The 24,859-nt window shown below is 44.4% G+C and overlaps 2 protein-coding genes across 3 annotated transcripts in view; one reads left to right on the plus strand and one right to left on the minus strand.

Annotated features, from left to right (window-relative positions):
- DOCK2 (dedicator of cytokinesis 2) overlaps positions 1 to 24,859 on the plus strand; it is a 466,833-nt gene that overhangs the window by 238,634 nt on the left and 203,340 nt on the right. The window lies entirely within an intron of this gene.
- Positions 1 to 24,859, minus strand: part of INSYN2B (inhibitory synaptic factor family member 2B) — a 126,021-nt gene that overhangs the window by 18,824 nt on the left and 82,338 nt on the right. For both annotated transcript variants that reach the window (XM_053566745.1, XM_053566744.1), the window contains exons 2-3: positions 4,267 to 6,512; positions 3,131 to 3,205 (exon numbers count right to left, since the gene is read on the minus strand). In XM_053566745.1, coding sequence (XP_053422720.1) covers positions 3,131 to 3,205; positions 4,267 to 5,609 — 1,418 coding nt within the window. In that variant the 5' untranslated portion in view covers positions 5,610 to 6,512. The remainder of the gene's footprint in view (positions 1 to 3,130; positions 3,206 to 4,266; positions 6,513 to 24,859) is intronic.

Genomic DNA, 24,859 nt, shown 5'->3' on the forward strand with positions numbered 1-24,859 from the left:
TCATAGTTTTTGTGAGATTCCCTATACCATCTGCCCAGTTATTTATCTAATATTTTTTTTTCTCTAAATCAATTCATTGTTTAACTTTAAAAACTTTTTTGTACAAAACTGGTCATATCACTTTTGAAAATGGAGCACTGCATGAATTACAATAACTAGTTAAGAGGAATAATTTTAAAAGTTGAAAGCTTCAATAAAAAAAATTGAAAAGGATTACATTCTGGCTAGATGCTGCTACTTGCCGAGGGCCATTAAACTGAGACCGGCTCTGTCTTTGCAAAGAAATGTGATGAGCAAAAATTAGAAAGGTTTTAAACACATTCTAGTACCAAACTCATATTTTCCCCTCTAGGTAATCAAAGGGATTGAAATAAATTTGAAAAGAGAACAATGTTCTCACTAAATAATGTAATGTTATTTGACGTAGAGTACTATAGGTGGCATTCATTCAGCTCTTTGGGTAACCCATCCTAGGATTATGCTAAAAAGAGGTGGGGTGAGTGATAGGAGCCTAAGCATCTTAGAACTAGCTTGAGGTTTAGAGCCAGTTTCCAGCCCCTGCCCTGGGAACAGGCAGCAGTCAAAATGCAAAGGAGTCCATTCTCCTTGGGGTGCATAATCTTCTGAAAGTTCTTGAGCGTTGCATAGAATCTTTAGTTATCGTTGTTGGTGCTCCTCGGTTAGCCAGGATCTATCCAAGTGATCAAGCTACGAGGAGAGCCAATGAGCCTTAAGTAGCAGAGAGAATGAGGTGGGTAGAACATGGTGACCCCAAATGTTCTGATAGGAGCGAGCAGCATAGCCATAGCCCTGGGCTGGTGAAGCCTGTGGGGATACCACTTAGGAAACCTTATGTGATGCCAACTTAGCAGCAGTATCTCCAGAGAAGACCCCTTGGGCAGCCCATCATCACCCACGTGTTTTATGTACCATGACGTGCAGTGAGCCCATCTGTCAGCAGGGAAAGGGACCGCGGCTTGACAAGGCCTGGGGATGAGTATTTCACATCACTTATTCATTGATTTCTAAGATCTGACTTTCCAGGACAAACACAAGTTTAAAGTCATTTGAAATCTTAAAAAAAAAAAAAAAATGACAACTCTCATCTTCCCACTGTTACTATGACAGGGATGTTCTGATCTCTCTGCTTTCATCAAATTAATTGCCCATTCCTTCGCAATGGCTTAGATACAAGGCTATAGATGCTGTCTGGGAGAAGAGTCTGGCTTTAAATGGTAATAAGGGGTATATGCATATAATTGCTGTTCTTCTGGAAAGGGAGGTGTGCATGAAGGTTTGCTAATCCATCCATGGGTGTAACTTAATTTAAGAATGTTTGCTTGGGATGTTTGCAGTAAGTGCTAGAAAAATACAAACATTCTCAGACTTGTTGGAAGGTCATAGTTTAGCCAAATATTGTCACTTTGAATTTGGCTTAGAATATCAGAATGTCAGAGCTAAAAGGGACCATTGGGACCCTCTAATTAAAGGCCTTCATTTTTCAAAAGAGGAAACTTAAAGGCTAGAAATGATGTGCCCAAGACCAGGTCATGAAACTCATAGCAGATGGGGAAATAACCATTTGCCCTTTTTACTTCCATAAGTCAAATAAAAAAATCATTTAAGGTAATAGAAAATACCTTATCTGTCTGCTGAAGAGAAGAGAGACTATTCAAAATTTGAATGGGGGCTAGTTCAAATTAATTCTTCTAGTTTGTGATGAATAGTTTTCCCTCTTCCTTGGCTGTCTAATTTAATAATTTTTGTCCTCCTAGTGATTAGAAAATGTACTTAAAAGATGTAGAAAAAGAAGCAAAACGGTAGCAAAGGATAAACTGCCTACTTAGACTTACAGTCTACAAGGGTTTTGTGAAAGGCAACCGTACATTGAGGGAGAGGCATTGTCTGTGAACAGTCCTAAATCTTCTGTTATTTGGTGAAAACACGTAGTCCTATACGACTCCTTGGTGTAAGAAGTGGACAGTTTTAATGAACAAATGCCCAAGGCTTTGCCTAAGAGTAAGCAGCTCTTGACTTGTAGGCCCATGTTCTCTGTCTGAAATGAAATCTTAGGATTCTGCCGGAGAGAATGAGAGTTTTTCTTAAAAGAACTCACAGGCAACCCAATTTGGCTCCAGTTTGCTCAGGCCCTGAGCTGCTGTTCTCACTAGAAGAGAGAAGTAATGGAAAAAGCGGTACTGTTCACTTTTGCCAAACAAAATTAGTGTCATCAACTGAAATGACTGCTTTTGACCACTTCTCTGCCATGCCATCGAAAGTGGGCTTCCCGCTACGGGGGCATTGATCTTTCTGAAATGACAGTAATGAACCCTTGGATTTGTACGGAGATTTGCAGGCACAAAAGGCATTTGCCTAGACGTGTGTTGTGTCATGTTATCCTCATGGCACCTCTGAATAGGGACGACTGTTCCCACCCTATTGATCAGGAAACTGAGCCCAGGTCAAATTAGTTGACGTCTGACTTGGGGAGTAAGACACAGGTCTTTTGACTCACGGTTTAGTGGTCTTACCACTACATGATAGTTCTGTTTTATCACTTGTAAAATTCTACTTTATTGCAGCCCCATCCCCTGTGCTGGAATGAAATACTATACTTAGAAATGGACACAAAGTGTTTAACGCACAGTTCTTGACCTGCGGTGAGTGCATAGCATAGGGTAGCTACTTTGGAGGAAGAGGCAGCGTGGTGGAACAATGACGATCAAAGGTTTGGGATTAAAAAAAATCTGGATGGCAGACTCGAGCCTGACTCTTTCTGCTCTCAGAAAATGCTCTACATGAGCAAGGCCGGATGGTTCACCTTCCCGGAGGACCATACCGCAACCTCACAGGTCTGGCTGTGAGATGAGATGCCGGTGTGCACGCTGAGCCCGCCGTGGGGGCTGCACTCGGTGTCTGATAAGGGGTGAGGAAGGGGAAAGGCTGCGCTTGATGTGAGGAAAACAAGCAATCCCGGCTTGAAATCAGATGTTAATGTTCCACAGCAGAACACCTGTTATTTAAGAATCAGTATTCAAAAACCCCCTGTCTTTGCCTGGGTCTTGGCTTTCTGCATTTAAGAGCATTTTCTAGTGTGTTCCCCAGGGCTTCATGGCCTGTGGCCGGGTACCTGTATATGATGCACGCCGTGTTCTGGCAGGTACTGCAGTTGTTGAGGTCTTGGCCAGTTCGATAAAAGTTGCGTCTGCAAGACAGAGCAGTTGCTGGATGAATCTACAGGCAAAAGCCACCGGGGCCACTAGTCCCTCAGTCCCTACATCATAGCATTCGTGATGCTCTGGAATTGGGTGACCATTACAAATAAAGACAGAAGAAAGTCATGAGTGTGCAGGCTCATGTTTCTAGGGGGTTTTACACATGCATAAGCACTTCAATCTGAAGGAATTTCATGCTGACATCACTTCCTTAAGAAAAGGAATTTTGCAAGTGAGTCGAAGGGAGCTTATGAAAAACTCCTGCCCCTGGGTTCAGCGCATTTCCCTCTGTGTCACTGTCATGTTTCTCTCTGATGTGGCAGCATCCATTCTGATTTATAAGAGCAAGAGCCAGTTAATTGCTTCTCTCCCCATCCTCTTTCTAAAGAGCTTTAACCATCTCTTCTGCTGGAGGGACAAGCCTTCCACACCTACACAAATAACTGCTTTACGCCTCCCTAGGCTGGTGTAGTCACCTAGGAAAGTATTTTGTGACTTTTTCTTTCTTTGGAGAATTGCGACCTCATTTCAGTTCCCTCTTAGTTGCTCAATGATGGATCAGCCCATGTCATAAAAGTGGTCTGCACAGGGGCAGGTCACTGGTAACTTTAATGGTCACTTCATGTCCTCGGTGACAAACACACAAAGCCCTAAACTATGGCACCAAGGTGGGCATTTGCTAAGAGGATGGGCTGGGGCAAGTACCTTCCCGCTATCTGTTTCCCCCATCATTTGCTAACTATGCCCTCATTTGGTATAAAAATCATTTTTGGTCCTGCTGCTTCTCCACTGCCTTTCTCCAGCTTTGTAACACCTAGAAACAAAAACAAACAGCAGTGGAAATATCCAGAAATCCCCCAAAGCCTAGAGATAAATGAAACGCAGTCAGAGTAAAGGGAGGCTATTGGTTGTGATCTGGGGGAAACAACAGGACCTCAAACATTTTGGAGACATTTTGGAGACAACGAAAACCAATACTTTCTCCCTCTGCCCCTGGGTCAGCAAATGACTTTCCCCAGTAGTTTTAATATGAAAAACAAATTCCCCTTACCCTTCAGTGAGAGCTCGAGCTTTCTCCAAGTCTTGAATTACATTCAAAAGGACTTTAATTTTCTCTTGGTTCGAGTGCAGAGATTCCTCCACAGATTGCAGCCGGCCTTGGAGGTCGCAGAGTTCACCCCGAGCCAGGTGAATTTGATTAATGCCACTAATCTCCCTGTTGCTCTGAAGTTTGGTCTCGTTGCTGGGAAGGGAGGGTGGGAGGGGACTGCTTCCTGGACAATTTGGAAACTCTGGGGCATCTGACTGGGTGGGGTCCTTTGCCATCTGCTCTTGACACCTGGGGGCAGATTTGGATACACTTTTGGTTTTGACGGACACCAGATTCTGGTGATTGTCCGATAAAGGATAGTCTGGGGCTTTTGCTGGGTGGGCTGGCTGGGTGTGGGAGCCTGGCGAGGGGCAGCTGTGAGTCCGTGGAGGTGAGGGAATGGATGTTTCCTTTGACTGAGACGACAGTGGGCAAAAGCCTTTGTCATCAGGGTTATCTTTGGGCAAAAGCAATTCAGATTTAAGTTTCTCTGTGCCTGGCATGTGGTTGGCACCACTGGTAGCATTTGAGCAGGAGGGGGACCTTTCTGAATCTGGTGGAGTCACCATTCTCCCATCACCTGGACATGTGTCAACCAAAGGGTGTATAGCCTTGCTTCTTTCAGCCGACCTGTCTGGACTGTAAGCAGGCTCTCTAGAGTCCCAGGAAGGACTGTGATAAATATCATCTGGGACCTGAATGGCAGCTGTTGCTTTCTCGGAGGACCTCCAGGTTCCTGCTTCCCAGCATATGCTAACAGGCCCATTGCTCTGCACCTTGGATACCCCGGGGAGAAATGAGTGGGCCACCTTGAGCCTTTGAGGCCCATCCTCAAGATGCTGAGCCAACCTCAAGTAGGCAAGGTTGGAGGAGACGATGTCCTGTTCAGAGAAGTTGCCATTGACCTGGATGGCACTTGGGGATGCTATTGGCATTTCCACCAGGGACTTGCTGGCCGTGAGTTTCTTCCTTTTGAAAACTGGGAAATGCTTCCTGAGACTGGGGGAGGTTTGGATTGCAATGTTCCGAAAGCCCCCTGCCTTCTGGGACCTAGGGAAGGAGAGTGAGTAGGTGGGGGGATGATGGTGCCGGGACACTGGAGTTTTCCCCATCACCACCGGGTCTTCAGGAGTGTGGACATCAACCTCTGTCAGGCCAGTTGGATTCTTTGTGGTCCCATCTTCTTTGAATCTCACTTGCTGGGATTTGCTCCTGCGGTGGTGAGTCTGTTTCACAAACTCCACTGAATCTAGACTATTACGCTTGAGGAGCACAGGTCTCACTTTCATATTTTGCTGGGCCATTGAGCCTCAGTGGAAAGGATTGGGACCATATGCTTCTCTGGGGCACATCTCCCTTAGGTCTGGTGCAGCATCTAATAATGGCATCTCTGACACACAGAACTGCCAGCTAGGATGGGGTGGTCCTCTCTTTCCTCTGAGTACAGGATGCCCTCTTGGCCATTTCCAGCCTCCAGAATCTGCATAGGAGCTATCTGTAATGCTTCTCCTGCAGTTAAAATATTATGTCATCTCAGTCATAATTGCTACTTAGATAAATAATAAGTTAGGCTAACTATTACACATTTTATCTATTGAGAGAGCTGATGGGCCATTTATCAAGGGAGGCCAGCAGGCAGTTCTGATCTTGAAAGAATCTGGCTATCTTGAATGAAAAGACAACAAAAGTACCATTTAGGGGATAGTGCCAGACTCCCGATGTGTGAATTCCCAAAGAAGCCTGCTGTGTCTAGAACATACAGCTTCCTTTCTTGAAACATCAATTTCCAGTGTAAAACCACAGGAAATTCAAACACATCTTCTTTCCATAGTATGTAAATAGGTGGAGAAATGAATGACCCGGGGGTTTGCTGCTTTGATGATACATGATGCTCCTAAGGGAGCTTCCCCATTTGTGTCAATCACAAATTCCTCCTCTGGGGCCATTGTTTTCTTTCATGCTCTTTCCCTTTTCTTTAGAGAGGGAAGCTTATCTTCCTAAATAGCTTCACAAAACCAAGTGGTGTGTGACCAGGACATGGTTGAGGCATCCGAGATCAGAGGACAGAGTCCTTGCTGTGGTGTCTTGGCTGAAGTTCACATGTTGGCAGAGCGAGCCATGTCTGCAGCCTCTGGGACGATGGGCGTTTGCTTGCCTTGCAGGTTGAGTCTGAGCCAAGGAAGTCTTTGCAAGCAGGTGAGGAGTGCCTGAAAGGGAAGAGGTGACAGTTGCCACTGACAATGCAGTTCCTGTGGGCCTCAGTTTCTCTTCCAGTTCCAATGTCCTAGCTGAGTATTTCTGAGTAGAGGGTCGAGGAATAAATCAACCACACTACCCTCTCTCTGTTCTCCTAGGGAGCCAAGCACTTTGTGGGTACTTGGAACAAATGCCTGTCTGCCTGAATCCTCTCCTCCCTTCTATCCCAGGTACCACCCAGACAACTCCTGTTTATCTGTCAAATCCCAGCTTAAAAGCTCCTTAGGAAGCTTTATGATGACTCCGGATTATACATACCCCTAGAGCTACACCACATCAAGGCTCCCATCATACATTCCCATCACATTCTTCACAACACCAATTGCAACTGGGGTTAAGTCATTTGTATATGTATTTAGTTAACTTGTATTTTCCTCACTATCCTGTACGCTCTAGAGGGACAGGAGCTGGAGCCACCTTATTCATTGCTTAGGCATTCCCAGCCTGCTGTCTGGCTCACTGTAGGTGCAAAGTGAGCATTTGTAGAAAGAGTGGATGGCTGAATGAAGGGCAGGCCCTTTGGAAGCACAAGAGAGCCCGGGCATTGGATCGGGGTGGAGGCTGTAACCCTAGGGTATCCTGCTGAGGCAACAGGGCTTATGGATTCTCTCTGCTGTGACTGCAACATTTACTTAAGGACAAGGTTTCCCAAAACATCTTCATTTTTGTATTGATTTCCAAGAGATAAATGTGCATGAAATTCTCTGAGGAACTTGTGCTTTATAATAATAACAGCCACTATTTATTGGATATTTATTTATACCAGTCTGAGAGCTTTACATGCATTAATCATTACAACTCCTATTTACTGAGTACTAACTACTATATACTAAAGCTATAATCAAAAACTACCCTGTAGATGTGGAAACTATAATTGTGTTGCCCTTTTACAGCTGAGAAAATTGAGTCTCAGAAAGGTCAAATAACTTGTCTAAAGACATCCCACTGCCAGTATTGCTTATGTCATTTAACCCTACGACAAATTCATGAGGTGGTACTGAGGAAACTGAAGAGTAGAGGGATTAAGTACTCAGTGGAGGAGCTGGAATTTGAACTCAGGTGTCTAGTATTCCAAAGTCTGAGCTCTTTTTTTCTTTGAGACAGAGTCTCACTCTGTCACCTGGGTTGGAGTTAAGTGACATCATCATAGCTCCCTGAAACCTCAAACTTCTGGGCTCAAAACAAATTTTCTCCCAAGTAGCTGGGGACTATAAACACCCACCAAACTTGGCCAATTTATCTATTTTTAGTAGAGAGAGGGTTTCACTCTTGCTCAGGGTGGTCTAGAACCCCTGTCCTCAAGAGATGCTTCCACTCAACCTCCCAGAGTGCTGTGATTATAGGCACCAACCACTATATTCGGCCAAAAGTCCTTTTTCTTAACCGTGAGTTTAGGACTCTGTCTTTTTTGGTATCTGCCTGGTTTGTGGACAGATGATATAAGTGATTTGAGAACAGGATTTAAAGATCCCAGCAGTCTGGAGAGATGCAGGGAAAAATCCCGTGGCCTTGCTGTGGCAAAGGAAGCCAGAGGGTTTGTTTTCAAGTCAAAGGGACCCCAATGGCCTTGGGATGAGGCAAGTTCCAAACCTGTCTGGATTTGACCAAGAGACCATACAAGAAAACAAGAGCGATAAAATAGTCCAGAAGTATTTGGATATCTCTGAGAAAATATTCTTTCTGCAGAACCCAGGCTTATCAAAACCTCAGCTCCCAAAGAGGAACTGCTAAATGACTGTTAATGACAGTTTCCATCCCGTGGGCTGGGGTATCCCGGAGTGGGTGCGGCTATGCTTTGTCTCCGGTCTTCTGCTCTCCCAGGCTTGCTAGATGATGCCCATGGCAACACTGACTTTTCCTTTCCCGGCTGCCTTAAGAAAGTCTAGCTAACCCAGTGTGGCCGGGGCAGTGTGCAGAGGGTCCTGAAAGAGACCAGGATTCATCTGAAATACGAATGAGCTGTCAAATTGTCATCACCTACCGCAACTAACTGCTCTTCACATTCCGATTGTGCCTTGTGGGTTCAAGCCCTCCCTCGTAGTGGCTGAAAGACTTTGTGTAGTTTTTCTTCTATCTGTAAAATAGGCTAACACTCAGAGCGTAGACACAGATTTAAGGGGTCTGATGAGGAGAATGCAAGGCACTCCGCCTGGAGCCCAGCACACAGAAAGCAATCAGCGTGTTTCCTCGTTTTGCTGTTATTACCATTACATTCCTTGTGGTGAATGCCAGACAGCGTGTAGAGGTGCGCACTTCTAAAGAGAGGAACTGTAGCTTTCAGCAAAGCTTCGGGGCTCCGTAAGCCCAGATGGTGGGTGAACCACCAGAGCAGGTAGAGCCACTGTTGGGTCAGCAGATGAGCAGAGTATGGGGAAACCACCTTACCTGTCTCACCTGTTTGGCCCCTGAGAGCTGCATCATGATGTCACTCTTAGGAGGCAGGACCCTGCCTGGCTGGGCTCTCCCATCACTCTGCACAACAACAATGCAAAATGACCCCATTTTAAAATTCAGTTCTAAGTTTCAGTGACTTTGAAGGGGATTTTTAGGCCTGAAAGGACACAATGATCCCTCCCCTCATTCCATGCTGAGTCCTTTCTGTATCCTCCTTTGCAAATAATTAAGTCTACTTGGATACCCGTAGTGACAGGGAGCTCGCTACCTGATCCCAAAGTCAATAATAATTATTTACATTCACAGTGGCAAATATATATTGAAAACTCACTGTTACCAAGTGCTGTGTTAGCACGGAGCATTCAATTCTCTTTCTATATATGATTCCAATTTACAGAGTAAGCAGTTGAGATTTGTGAGATGCCGACATTTCTGAGACCATGCAGGTCACACCCTTGACTCTTGTACTGCAGAACTTAGATATGCGTATGTCCGCTTCCTTGGACATCCTTGCTTCATTATTCTTTACTTTCTTCTTAACTGCTCATTAAGTCTTCATGCTGGGAACATTAGCTCACAACCGCTACCAGCTTTGGAAGCTGGTTTTCATAAGAGCTAATGTTTAATGAACCATGGGCATTTGCCACGCCTAGTGATAGGTGACTTTTGTTTACTCTCTTCTTTTGTCATTGTGACACCCTTATAGGCAAGTAATTTTTTAATTGAGGAAACTGAGGCACAGAAGGTTAAGATATTTGCCCTAAGTTGCTCACCTGGTGAGTGGTAGAGCTGATAGTTGAACCCAAGGAATGACCCTGGAGCACGAGTTCCTTCCTCAGGACCTTCCTGTCCTCTCCAGGACTGGGAAGGACTAACTTTTTTTTTTTTTGCGGTTTTTGGCCAGGGCTGGGTTTGAACCCGCCACCTTCGGCATACGGGGCTGGTGCCCTACTCCTTTGAGCCACAGACGCTGCCTTAGGATTAACTTTTTAATCCAAGGCCAGCAAGCAGGTTTCAACTTTCCTCCACATTTCTGTTCTGAAATTCAACCTTTATTCTTGTTTTAGCCCTGCCTTTTCTCCATGAAATTTAGGTACTGTCTAGATGTTTTCTTTTTGTGTGCGATGGCTAAAAGTAGTTGTTTTTCTGTTTATAAAGAAATTATATATTCATTGAAAAAATTCAAATAATACAGATAAACAAAACAAAAAGTGAGGGGAAATAAAACACCTGACATCTCACCACCCAGAAAGGGCCACCGTGCACCAACGATTTGGTGAACTTCACTCTTGGTGTCTACTGAGTAGGGCTTGTGCACAGACGCTGCACTTGGAAGACTTAGAGATGGAAAGCCTTTTTATCACTGAATAACCTGGACAAAGTTACACTTTATGGTTTATCGATCACGCTGTCCTTTTAAGTAACTAACAAGGCTCTTGTCTAGTTGTAATATGATCTATTTAAATAATATTCTTTAGCTATTTAGTTATTTCTAACTATTTGATATTATTAATAATACTATTAATAACATTTTTTCATGTGAACCTTAGAGCACTTGTCTAAATTATCTCCTCAGAATGAATTTCTAGAAGAAGACTTAGTGGCTCAGCGTGGCCATATATTTTGCATTTTCCTTCTGGACAGGTCTACTAATGTGAAACCCCACCATTACTGCATGGGAAGATCCTTTCACCTGACCTTTTTGTTACCAATGTTTGGTCAATTTGTAAAATTTCTTTTTTTATCACTGCCAATAAAGTAGGAGAGAAATTATATCTCATCTTGTTCTCACCATGGAATTAATTTATCATTGAGCATTTTTCATATGTTCATTGGTTTTACACTATATTTGGTATAGATAAGACTGGATAGTTGTGTTAACCAAAGACTACGAAATCTGAGGAGTAAAAAGGGACAGATTTATTTTCTATAAGAAACAATATGTGGGTGGAGAAGACACAGCTTCTGGTGTAAAACAAAAACACCTTCTGGAGGACAAAGAAGGAGATCTGGACTACACAAGGGAAGTTCCCACCCCAGCTGTCAATCAGGTCTGCATATGCAAATGAAAGATTTAAAATTTGTTCTGCCAAGATTGGATTGGTTGAAAATAACTGAGTACCCATTGGGTAGTTTCAAAGTCCCAAATGAAGTTGATGGGAGGAGTTTTCTGTCCAGTATCTCAGCCCCAGTTAAAGGAACAGTCTTAGCTCAGAGGCAGAAGCGGGGTTTGTTAGGAGCTGCCCTCTCTCAGGAAGAAAGGTTGTGTGACTGCCCTACTCCCTCTCACCATGGCCACTTGGGTCTGTTATCTAACTTTGGGCATCTTTATTAGCCACAGGGAGTCCATCTCATCCTAAGAGCTTGGGGTCTTATTTACCATTTTATTTCAGTTGAAAACGAAAATTTGAATAGTTAATGTGTAAACTCGTGTGTCCTGGACAGAGCATAGCAAGTTTAGGAAATACTAAATTTCCTCTTTAAAATTAGTTTTGTTCATGTCCCAACTCTTTTGCCCTCAGCGTCCACCATGACCTCTGTGTAGTCACATCCTGGGGAGGATGCCTGGCTAAAGGGAATAACCCTCTGAAGGGCCTTAAGTCTCACAGGCTCCCAGCTGTCCATTAATTGACAGGGAGTTTCCCCACACATTAGCGATTAGAGCTTAATTAATCTCCTGGCCAGAGTCCAGAATGGCTCCCCAGTGGTGGTCACAGTGGTGGTCACAGTGCTGCACACCCAGCAGCCAAGAGTCTTTGCCGATCTTTGTAAGACTTTATTCTTTCCTCCCTTGATTACTGGCTATTGAACACAAACCAATTGTCTATGTTCCAGCTCTGCCTTTGGTCCACATCAGATGGTCCTCGTGGAATCAGCGTCTGTGCAGTAGACACAGAAACATTTAACACTATCTTCGGAGGTTGCATACTATCGGCTTTTTCTGGAATATCCTCCCAGTTCTCTTTTCTCCCATGTATTTAGGTGATACAGTGAGGGGGTAAGTGCATACACTTTAGCTTGATTGACCTGGACAAGATTCTTCTACTCTCTCACTATTGACAGGGAGCAAGTGACTTGGTCTCTATAAAATCACATAGATTTGTTGTGAAGATTAAATGAGATGATCTATAAAAAGCAGTCAGCACAGTCAATGTTAGTGCTTAAGGTAAAACCCAGCTGGAGTCTGTGAGGTGCTTGTGTGTTGGTCTCTTTTTCCCTCCACTTGCCCTTGGTAGAGTAAACTCAAGGCACATTTATGGGAGAGCATTTGCAAGGATGGCATTCCCTTCCTACTTTGTATACTTTGGCATTGCACTTGTTTTCCTGTATAGTGATTATCTGCTGACTTCCAGCCTCTTCAACAAGACAAAAAGCTCAAGAGCAGGGCGTGTGGTGATAGTTTGAACCTCCAGCCCTTACCCCCAGCTCAACACAGGGCAGATCTTACATGAATTCTTATACAACAAATGCATATAATCCTATTTTGTCCAATTTGCCTTGGATCTACGGTATGGATAGTTGTATAGTTGGCATGGGATAAATATTTGCATAACTAATTAAGAGCCAATAAATTAATTTGCTTCCAACTTTCTGTTTCAATTATATATTATCAGAAGTCTCTAAAATGAAGGAACTGTGTATTATGCTTCCTTAATTTATGACTCAGATTTAACTTGATTAAACTTTTTTGAAAACCTCTTATGATGCAGGCACTATAATAAACACTAAAAATTCCAAAGAGAAATAACACCTGATCCCTACTGTAGCATCAAGAAATGACAGTGTAATGTGAACCTCCTATGGAATCGGTCCCTGGGAAGTGCTACAAAATGTTGTACAGACTTGGGGAGGACTTAGAGGAAAGTATCTGATTCATTACATGAATCTAAATCCTGCTTTAAGCACCAGGATACTTTACATGTGCCTGCTAACTGGGGTTCATGTTTTGTCCTTTAGGCCAGTAGTCAGCAAATTTTATCTTTAAAGAACCAAACAATAATTATTTCCAGCTTTTCTGGCCACACAGTCTCTGTTGGAATCATTCAACCCTGCCTACGTGGTGAGTAGGAGTCAAGGAGTCATACTAGACAATATGTAAACAAATGGCTGTGAATGTGTTTCAATAAAGCTTTATTTATGAAATAGGCAGCTGGACAGATTTGGCTCAGGAGCTGTAGTTTGACAACCCTCACTTTAGGCACTGGGAAGTCATTGGTGATTTTTTAGCAGGAGGCTCTTGATCAGGTTTTCTGTTTTTCAGAGAAAGCTCTATTTGCTGACACACTGCTATTTCCCTTTTCCTCTGTACTTAGACAGTCAATAACAACAATCTTTATTATTTATACCACACTTCATAACTTACAAAGCATTTTCAAATCCCATGTAATCCTCTCTAGGAGGTCTGGGAGAATTATCCCAGATGAGGAATGAGGCCTGGAAGGGTTAGACAACTTGTCCTGAGTCACAGGTGGAAATGGAACCTATCCTCCCGATGCCAGGCTCTGGTCTGTGATGAAAACCTGAGTCCTCCCTCCCTTCAGTTGGCCAGACATATAACTATTTTATACACTTGTGTGTTTCTCCAGCAAGTGCATTACTGATGGGTAGGAATGTGCCTTAAACTCATTTTTCCCTCCAACATACTAGGTACATTGCTGTGTCTTTGGGAGGCCCTTACTCCCAAAGGGAGTTGATTCTTACCCTTGGGCCATGTGGTTCAAAGTTTCCATTCCCTTCCATTTGTATTCAGATAATTGCTTGGTCAGATTTGTTGGCAAATGTTCCTGCATGCCCTTCTAAAATCAAAGAGTTAATGCTCATGGTCCAAACCTTCATTTGTCTTTCCATTGTTAAATTGTCCCAGTAGTTTTTTTAATAAGGAAGAGGGAGCTGGTATATTTTGGAGCTCTAAATCCACATTTTTCCCTTACATGATCAAGAAGACAAAGGGAACTGGATTTCTTTTTACTGTTTGGAATTACTAAGTGTGGATGTAGTTGAGGACAAAATTAGGTATCACCTATAGGCAAATACATAAGATCCAGACTTAGATATTTGTGATCTAGAAAGACGTTGGACATGTACTGATCACAAAATCTTGTTCTTATTTTTCTGTGTGCTACCATTGATCTTTTCTTCTCAGAACTTGCTGTTCTTTATTCCCAAATGTCTGTCACCTCTCATCTGTGCCACCGTAAGCATTGTCTCCATTCTTGCCCCTTACACCGTCTGTCCTCCACACAGCATCCAGAGTAATCTTTATGAAATTTAATCAGATCACATCAGACCCCTCTTTGAAACCCTGCAAAAGCACTTCACTACATTTAAGTTAAAATCCAAACTCCTTCTATGATCTTCAACTCGCTGTGTCATCTGCCTCTTTCCCAATCCCATCTCATCTCATGCCACCTGTCCCCTTTTCCTTTCTCTGACCTGGTCCCCAGCCCTGGACCCATCAGATTCACTCTTATCATCTGGCCTTTGCACTTGCCCTCCCCCCCCAGATCATTCATAGGTTGTCATTGCCAAGAGACTCTCTCTAACCCCCTCTGCACCTTACATGTTCCTCTGTGCAGCCACACCCTGTCCTGTTAGCTTGCTTATTTATTTGTTTATTGCTGGTCTCTGCCTCTATTGATGTTTATTGGGGAACATCAGTAAATATTCATTGAATGAATGAATTATTATAGTTAGAGGTTTCAAGGAATCATACAACCTTAAAATTTTAGGCCTTGGGGAGTGTCTAAATGAGAATTTTCAAAATTCCTTTAGCAACAAAATCATCTTTCCAAATTTAAGTTTAAGCACAATTCCAATATCTGAAGCGTAATAAAGTGAAGTTATTTTAGAAAACGTCACTGTGAACCACACCCTGAAATTCTAGGGCTCCAAGCAAGCCCTGCCTGAAAACCCCTGAGACAACCCCCCTATTTTATAGATGAGGAAACTGTGCTCTGTCCAGCGCTGTTGTTCCTGTAAATGTGTCAGGCAGAGCAGAGTGGCTAGTGTGTGTCCCAGACCCCAGCACAGAGGAGGAGCTCAGGGAACATTTGTTGAACTGCTCAGGCGACAGACTGGGTTGAAGGCGGACATGGAACTGGACGCCAATCTAGGCCTTGCCTCCTGTTCTCCAATGTGGCAGTGAGAATGGGGAAGGGCTATGGCCCCTCTCTAGTCCTGGGTCAGTGCCTGTCTTGGAAACAGAACTAGTTCCTTTTCCAGAGCCTCTCCTATGCTCCCATGGATGAGCAGGCCACCGACGCCATTTTTTCCCTACCTTTCCAGCCCTTTAATCACATTTGTCAAAGAGACACCATTATTGTCTCCCTCTACCTCCTCCTCCTTTTGTGTGTGCATGTGTGCACGCATGTGTGTGTGTTATGAGACAAGGGGTGTGTGTGTCTTTCATGAGACAAGGTCTTGCCCTGTAGCCCAGGCTAGAGTGCTGTGGCATGAGCCTAGCCCACAGCAACCTCAAACTCCTGGGTTCAAGCTATCCTCCTGCCTCAGCCTCCAGAGTAGCTGGGGATGCAGGCCTGTGCCACCACGCCAGCTGACTTTTTCTATTTTTAGTAGAGACAGGGTCTTACACTCTTACTCTGGCTGGCCTTGAACTCCTGAGCTCGAGCGACCCGCCTCCCTCAGCCTCCCAGAGTAGCTGGGACTGCAGGTTCTGAGCCATCGCTTTTGACCTACCTCCTCTCCATTTTTATCCTCATTCTTTTTGGTCTTCTTCCTCTTTTAAAAACTCATATAATATTTCAGGTACACAAAACAGCATAGAGGACTGTGGAGTGAACACAACAGGCATGGTGGCCCCAGAGTCTAGTCTCAGATAACATGATATGCAGCCAGCTGAATCGTCTTATCTGCCTCTCTGCCTTCCTCCTCCCTCCCCTCCTCCCGAGCTCCCTGGCGTGGCTCCTCCCCGCCTCTCTGTCTGTCTCTCCTCCCTCCTGGCTCCTCCCCACTCTCCTTGCCCCACCGCCCCTCCTTCCTTTTCCTTTCCCCCTTCCCTCTCTTGTTGCCTCTCCAGCCCCACCTCTTTTCCTCTTGCATCTTTGTAAGTGTTCTGGGGTCAATGATTCATTCCTTCGGCTGTTCCACGTCAAGGGCCAGGACTCAGTATCCCTTGGGATTGCCTCTCCTGCAAGCCTCAGGGCACCTGCCCCACAGGGACTAGTCTCAGCCCCCCAGCTGGAGGTTGGCTGCTCCCGCTGCTGCATCTGAAAGGTCACCTCCAGCTTGCTTTCTCTGGGGGAAAAGCTTTATGACCATCATCGGATGTAACTGCTGGCTGGTCTGTGCAGCTTCTCATAGATGAAGGAGCATTGGTTGAATATTATCTCTATATTTCTCAGCAGTCTGAAATCTTTCCAGAGGTTTTACTGATATTTCTCAATGCATTTCTATTTTGCTACATCATTGGGGACATTTTCTTACCATTTTTTAGCTTATACTCCTTTGACTTTAAAGAATTTGATTTATTCTTCCTGGGGCCATGTGCTGGGGAGCTGCCTACTCAGACAGAGAAGAATCTAGAGCCTTTTGGATTTATCATCAGAGGAATAGCTGTGTGGTGGATGAGAGGGGAGGGCAGAGATGAGTGGTCATGTCTCACTCCCCTTCTCCACCAGCTCAAGCTCAGTACAGAGAAGACAAGAAGCCTCTGCATAGGCAAAATCTGCATTCTTACAAACAGATTCACTTGTAGGATGTAGCACTGGCACAGGCCACTTCTGGGTTGTCAATCTTGGGGTGTCGACACTTTCCACATGGCAAATGGATCCAGGTGCAATGGAAGAAGTCAGGAGAGTCCTTCCCCTCCCAGCATCTCCTTCTGGTTGAGTAGCAAGCACCTGGCAACTCTGTTTACACTTGGTAATCTCATCCTGTAGATGGTCTCGAGCAATTCCGAATCAAATTGCAAAAGTCTTCCCGTTACAAAGGGACCTGTACTCCTGAGTAGACCAGTCAGGTGTATTTGGCTGATTAAAATACTAGTATTTGTAACAAAAATAAGAATGACTCCAGTGACCTCTTTGACTTCAACAGCACTGCTAAAGTTTTAAGTGTTTTTAGATATACTAACTCACTTCCAGCTCACAATAAGTTCTGCCAGGACCAGGCATTATCACTACCATTTTGCAGATGTGGAAACTGTGATAGAAAGGAGAAAGATTTGCCCAGGATGAGTGTGGTTTGGCAGGCCAAAAAGACGGCACAAGTTTGTCAGATCAGGGAGCTTCCAGTTTTGGGGGGACAGGAGGGGGTGCTAGAGAAAACCAAGTGCCTCTCAGAGGTGCCTGGGGTGGGGGCAGCATGGGCTTGGCAGTCTCCTTCTCCCCTGACATAGATTCGCACTACACACCCACCAAGGACAACTGCTGGGCCCTGGGTTCTGCAATGCACCATCCACCCTGGTGCTGCAAAGCATTGGCAGGCAGCTGCAATGAAGGCTTCCTGCTTCTGGATCTCTGCCTGCACTGCAGAATCTCACAAGGGGAAGGGAAGGGGGGAAGTTTATGGTCTGATCTAATCACAGATGAACTGAGAACTTGGTGGCAGGAAACAGTTTGCAAACGCACAGGACTTCAGTGCCATTAAAGAGGCCACTCTTCATTTCTGAGACAAGCAGTGGTGTGCCTGGCATCACCTGTGGCACACAGTAGGTGCTCCATAAGCAGTAGCTGCCACCGTTCCTATTTTTACCATGATTACCATTACGCTTTGGCCCCAGGTCACACAGATAGTACACAATCTTAGGATTTGAGAGTCCCTGTGGGGGATGTTGCAAATCTCAAGTAACATTAAAGTGATAAAAGTGAAACTTAAAGAGAAAACCTTGCCAAGTGTCTCCTCCAGTGTTGGCGCTGTGGTTCTCTTTGAGGTCTCCTGATTTCTAAGGGATCAAGAAGACTGTGGTTTTTCAACGTCCATCTCCTCCTCTCTCTTTCCTGATCCTCTCACATGGAAACCTCAGACCATTGTTAGCATTGTACCCTGTTCTGTGCTAGTTGTGAAGCTTCTTATACCTGGCATGAAAATCACAGGCCAGCCAGCACACCTTTCACTGCCTCTCACCTGCTGGCTCCTTGGTGCTTGCCTAATGATGAGGGGCATCCTGTGACTCAGGAGTGATCAAATCACCAAAGTGTAAAAACTCATTTTAAACATCCTCCTTCCCCCCCTTCCCTTCTTTCCTTTCTCTGCCTCCTCCTCCCCTCCCTTCTTTCTTGCAAAATGAAGGGCATGTGGGTAGAGAGAGCCAGGCATGGGCTTAGAGCAGTAGCCTGTGCCCAGCCAGTCCCCACTTCTCAGCCTCTAGGACAGGACACCGAAGAAGGCAATGAGACAGGTGGACACCTTTCGCTAGGGTGTTAGCCACCCCTGCTAACTCACCTGAGTCTTTCCCTCCCCCTGGGGAGAAGCAACAGCATTCATTTATCACACTTGCCAAAGCTCCCCAGCGCCCCATGCTTTCACTCAGCCTCCAGCCTCTGGGCCTTCTGTCCTCCTCCATGTCCCCACTTGGAACCACAGCCCCCGAAGCAGGAGTGACATTCTGTCTTCTGTGACAGGAGACACAGATACTTGCTAGATGGCTGAGAACAAGACATTGCAAGTCTATGAGCTCAGTTTCCTCGTCTGAAAATGAGAAGACTACTTGGCTTACATAATGCACGCAGCATCTGTCACATAATAGATAGAACAAGGATCCGCCAGGAGACCCCTTGGTTTCCTTGCTCCCTTTTTTCCTATTCTCTGGCCTGGAGATGTGCCTTGGTTACCACTGCCCTTCTCTTGTCTGAACAGGGACATTTACATGAATGATATAATCTCAAACCAGTCCATTGTGGCCTCCATGATCCTTGCTAGGCCAATGGCTGGGGTGGCCTCTCTTTCCCCAGCCCTATGTCTGAGCCTAACCTATTACACAGGGGTGCAGGAATTTGGAGGAGCACCCGGAGCACACAGGCATACGGTGAAGGCCAGGAACCCTTACTGTGGGGGTGGGGAGGGCAGGGTGAGCAGCACCTTAAAACATGCATCAGGATTCCGCTGGATGAGGTCCAGAATCAGATGGGGCCAGAGCTTATCTGAAATACCAGGACCCCTTCAATCCCATGTGGACTGGCTTGTAGTGGTGTGATAATTGGTATAGCAGGGATGAAAGCTCACATTCTGAAGACGGGCTGCCTCTGAGTCAATGCTGACCCTGCCATTTTGTGCACTAATGTGGTATGATGGGGTGGGGGGAGGTACATGAACCTCTCTGAGCTTCAGTTTTCCCATCTGTAATCTGCGGCTAATCATATCACTTAAGAAGCTGGCTATGAGGTTTAAATGAGGTGACACACTGGTAAAGTATTCAGAAAAGTGCCTGACAGGCCAGAAGCTCTTACTACCCTGTTTCCCCGAAAATAAGACAGCGTCTTATTTTAAGGTGTGCTCCCAATGATGCACTAGGTCTTATTTTTAAGGGACGTCTTATCTTTCCTGTAAGTAGGTCTTATTTTCAGAGGATGTCTTATTTTTGGGGAAACGGGGTAGATGTTGGCTCCTGCTCTCACTACTAGCATCATCACTGTTAGTGGCAGCAGCGTTTTTATCATCAAAGTGTGAGAACTAACAAAGACTTCTCTCATTCACTAGTCACCTCTCAAGTCTCATCTGTGAAGCAGGACTGTTTATAATACCATCTCCTGCACACTGCCTGCAGGGGGTGGGGGCGTTGATTGATAACACAGGGGGGGAAATATGAGGTAGTTTACAATAAAATGTAGATATCATGAAACCAAAAGTGATTAATATCTAACAGAGGATAGGAGATAAAAAATAGTTAGGAAAGAGAAGAAAAACTGAGCATCAACTTGGCCATGAGATTCCTAGTCAACCAAGGGGAAAAGGGAACCCCAATGGGACGTAGGCTTATCATCATGTAGTACCAGGAAAATATATCATTTCATCATGAGTAACAACCTTTTTCATAGCCTTGAGCTCTTAAAGAAACATAAAAATATTCACTGTGACAAGCCCACAATTGAGGTAATTAATCTTGTAATTACCATTTTTTATGCTCCTATTTATCTATGTAAATTTAGAAACTTGAATTTTTTTTTTTTTTCCTGAAACTAGTGTCAGGGGAAAGTATTTTTATTTGTTATTTTGCTTTCAATAACTTAAAATGCATAGTTATTTTCTTCCACTATAGTATATTTTTACATTTCTTTGCATTTAGAATCTCATCAAATAAAAAATTAAATATGTTTTAAAGAGGAAAAAAAATATTTATTGTGAATTTTTTTGCAGCTCTAAAATTTCAGGCCTAAACTTCAAGAGAAAGAATTGTTATGGGATTTGGAAAGTGTCATAGCAAAAATGGTTAGAGGAATGTGAGCTCTTTGACCCAGAGAAGAGCACTAGGGAGACATGAGGATCCATTTAAAGGACTTCATCACCAGAAGGAGTGGAAAGTAGGGTTGTCCTGTGATATTTCCAAAGACAGAAGCATGACTTCGTGCTTGAGTGCCTGAAGGATATAAATTGAGTTTCAGCTAAAGATGGAAATGCCCCGAACTTGAGTAGTGCAACAGTGCCCCATGAGGTGGTCAGATCCCTGACCATGCATTTGTCTAGAAGGCACCTTCAGGCCGTGTGGGGAACCTCACTGCATAGAGGTGAGTCCTTCACCCCGGCACACTCTAATAGTCTCCAAGTCTATGTTACAGAAGAGCAGACTCTGAAGAGAAAAGGTAAGCTGCCCCCTCAGAAATCAAGGATCAGGCTGCCAAGAGCAAGCAAATCACTTTCTAAAATGATTATTTAAAATGAAGAATATTAGGAAATGATTTGGTCAAGCAATTGTCAGCAGATTTGAAAGAACGGGGACTGTGCCACTTGCCACCACCCTTCTCGTGTAGGGTGCTCCTCTGTGTGTCCCAGCTGCCATCAGCACATTCTGGGAGTTCTGGTGATGACCAGGGATGCATGAACAAGTGCACATCTCTGGGGTTCCCACAGCCCTGCTCAGCCTTGCTCCATCCAGGTGGTCAACAAATGGCCATCATCTCCCTCCTCGAGGGGGCTCTGCTTAGGAAGGACTGTGTCTTACTCTGCACCATGTGGCTGGTACTTATGCAACGCTGGGCCCATGGCAGACAGGTGTACCGTATGGTTAGGAGCATGGGCTTGAGAACCAGACTGTCTATGTTTCAATTCCAGCTCTATCATTTACAAGCTCTGTGACCTTGGCTGAGGTATTTCAACTCTTTGAACCTCAGTTTCCTTACTTGTAAAATGGTATTATTAGGCGTACCCTGCACACACAGACACACAGACACAGGGTTGCTGTAAGAGTTAAATGAGGTAAGGAAAGTATTTAGCATAGTGTTTTTCTACTATATGTAGTATCAGGAGTCCACAGACTATATTTATCAATAGGCCATATGGTCTTTGTCTAACTACCCAGCTCTCCATTGTGGCACACAAACAACCATGGGTAATATGTAGATGAATGAGCATGGTGGTATTCCAGTAAAACTTTATTTACCCAAACAGGTAGCAGGTAAGATTTGGCCCATGGGCTGTAGTTTGCTACCACTATATAAAGCAGCAAGTCAGAGGACCAGATGGGAAACTTAAGTAACTACAGAGACCACAGGGAAGAAGCCAAAGTGGGTAGAATGGTGACTTCAACAGCAGCACCCTATGGTTCAGAACTCAGTCTGTGGAATAGGATAGGTCTGGGTTTAAACTTGGTTGGGTGAATGGTGTATACTTTCTGAGCTTTGGTTTCCTAATTAAAAGGAACTTATCCCAAATGGCCAATGTGTGACTTAAAAGAGATATGACACGATTTGCTAGGCATTTAGTAAGAGTTCAAAAAATGTTAGCAGTGAGGATGATGATGACAAAGTGACTGTTGAACTGCGTTACACTAGAGCCAACAATCGCCCCCCTTTGCCCTGGATCTGTTCATCAGTACGGCTCATTAGGTAGACCAAATGTTCTAGATCCAGACAGTGACTGACATCCTGCCTTGAGTCTTCTGTTTCACTCTCTGTGACATGGAGCCCATGCACATTCTTGCCCCCTACAGAGTCAGCTAGCATGAGACTGTGGAGGGAAAGCCTGCCTACTACCAACCTGTGAACAAGATGTCAAGTCCGCACCAAAATCAAGGATTGCAGGCCAGAAATGAGTGGCATTTCAAGCTTGCCCTCCTCAAATGGATCTGAGGATAACAAGGTCAAAAGATCAGTAATGGAGAATGTGAATTTTGTCATGGGCTGTGCCGACCTGCTTGGGGACTCAGATTTGGAGCAGGTCTGGGAAGGCCCTTGGCTTTGGATTGCTTTTGTTTGATATTAGTGTTCTGCCCACATATCTTTTTGCAGAAGATATTGCTCTCAAAGTGAGACTTACAGTGTTCCTTTCCTCTCCTCCTCTGTAACAAATGGATTTCCCCAGTGTTCATGTTGTGCTTGTAATTTTTACTCCAGAAGTTATTATTTTTACTTCCTTTTTCTCCAATTTTCCAGAAAACAAATTTGACTCTTCCAGTCCTAGTTAATGCCATGAGGTATCTACCTAATAATATGCTAATTGGCATTGATTTTTAATTATATCTTTTGTGTCCACTAAGATTATGACATTCTCACAAAATATCCAATTTTCTTCCCAGCAGGGTCCCCAATGCTACAGAAACCACAAACTCTCTACTCCCTTCATTTGTTCTCCTTCCCTTCCTTCCTTTTTTGTCCTTTCAAAATACTTCTATCAGGCACCTACTATGTAGCACACAGCATGTTGGACACCAGGAGCACCTTCAAGCTCTCCAATCTAAAGGACGAGATGGACAAGTAACAAATAGCATCCTAAGAGGCAGGTTCTAAGCAAGGTCACAGCACTGTGGAAATCCACCATCCACACCCTGACCTGTTGTTACAGTCAGGAAATGCTTGCTGGTGGACAGGGCATCTGAGCTAAGCTTTTTAGGTTGAGTGAGAGTTTGAATCATTGAATAAAACAGAAGCAGCAGATTCAAAGCTGTGCCTTTAGTCTACAGAGGGAAATGAAAATTTTTTCTTCCACATAAACTTGATTATTGTGGCAGGTCAAGGGCAAGTGACAACTTTCAGGAAAAGCCTGGCTAAGAAGAGAGATGGCATGAGGACTTTGTAGGCCAAATAGCTCTTACAGAACTTTTGGCATCTCAAAGCTTAAGCAAGTTGTATGTTTTCGAAGCAAACCTAAATGTTGAGTCTCTCTGCTTTTGGCTGTAAGTATGTCAAGAGGAGTATTGGCTTCTTGGTCCACTGCTACTAATTAGAAGCTTTGATTAGCAGCATTACATGCCTGGGATAAATAAAGTGATAAAATAAGTTCATTATGCTTCGATATGTAGCCTTCGTTACCTACTATCTTTTCAATATGCTAAGTCAGTGGGGAGAGAAACAAAGAGGCTCTTGGTGATGAGAAAAACTGAAAAATATTTCCAGCCATTACCAAAATACAGATAAAACTTATTCTGGCATGGAAGTTAAATAAGCTGATAACAAAAATACGCAAATCATTGATTAGGAGTTCACTGAATGTGGTCCACCCTCGAGACGCCAGTGGTGTACCAAACGGTCTTGGTCCTGCTCAATTTTTTTTCTTTTAGAATATAAAAGTATAAGTTTATTTTATATTACAGGGAGGGAAGAGAGTGGGGGGGAAGATGAGAAAGAGGGAGCAGAGAGCAGAGAACAGGGAGTGAGAGAGGGGAAGATGAGATGGGGGGAGAAAAGGGGTGAGACAATGGTGTCCCATCCCAAAGAAAGAAAGGAAGACACCCAGCTGGTTCCACTCGTACTGAAACTTAGTTATGGACAGGTCAGGTCGATATGAAGCAAATAAACTTACAAATAAATATGTATTTATAAAGCATGCTGAATTTTATTACAAAAAATGGACTCCTATGAGAGAATAAGGAGATCTAATTTGGGGCTAAGGAACACTTTCTGAGGAAGTAATGTTTATAGTCAGGGGAATGGAAGGCATTATCTAAGCGAAAGAATGGGCATGAGAAGGGAAAGCTGCAGGCAAAAGAACCCTGTGTACACTGGCCCTTGTGTGGAAAAGGCACTTGGCCTTTGCAACAGCTGAAGACAGGCCAATATGGCTAGAGCCCAGAGAACAGGCCATTGCCAACCTTGAAGAGATGGGCAAGAGCAAAGACACTGGTTCCAAAGGCCCTGTGAAGTCTTCTGGTTGATTCTGAAAACAGAATGACTTTAAGACTTTTAGGAAGGGTGTGTGTGTGTGTCTATGTGTTAACTTAACTTAGAAAGCAACATTTTGAGTCACCTGGACAGGTGACTACTATACGATGTGCCAGTGATGTGCTGGGTGGATTTTCTGGGCCTCTCAGACATGTGCTATCATGTGACCACCATGCTTGCTTACACCTTTTGGAGAAGAAGGACCTTCCCATCTCTGTGTGGGAGCCACCTTGCAAGAGCATGTATCTCTGGGGATGGACATGCCCTCTCCTACCCTTCAGTTTGGAGCATGAGTGGTGTGCACCACATCATCCAAGGCACAGAGCTCAGTGGACAAAACCACCTGGACACCTGATCGGCCAAACTGCCTGATTCTCCCTCTCAGTATGCTGGGTAACCACAGCTCCACAAACACAAAGAAGGCTTTGCCTTGACCAGCAGGGATTATGCAGTCTATCTGACGCAACAAAAAACACTGAAAAGATCAAGGGAAGTGCAAGAAGGGGAATCAGCAGTGAGCCTAGCCACGTTTCACTCCCCCAGAGGAGCCGATGCACTGCCAAAAAGCGCTCTCGTGAGAGCAAAGAGCCACATTGACCCTCAGCATCCCTAAATGCTCACTGAGGACCAGCCCC

This window comes from Nycticebus coucang, chromosome 17 (assembly GCF_027406575.1).
Source record: "Nycticebus coucang isolate mNycCou1 chromosome 17, mNycCou1.pri, whole genome shotgun sequence".
NCBI lineage: Eukaryota > Metazoa > Chordata > Mammalia > Primates > Lorisidae > Nycticebus > Nycticebus coucang.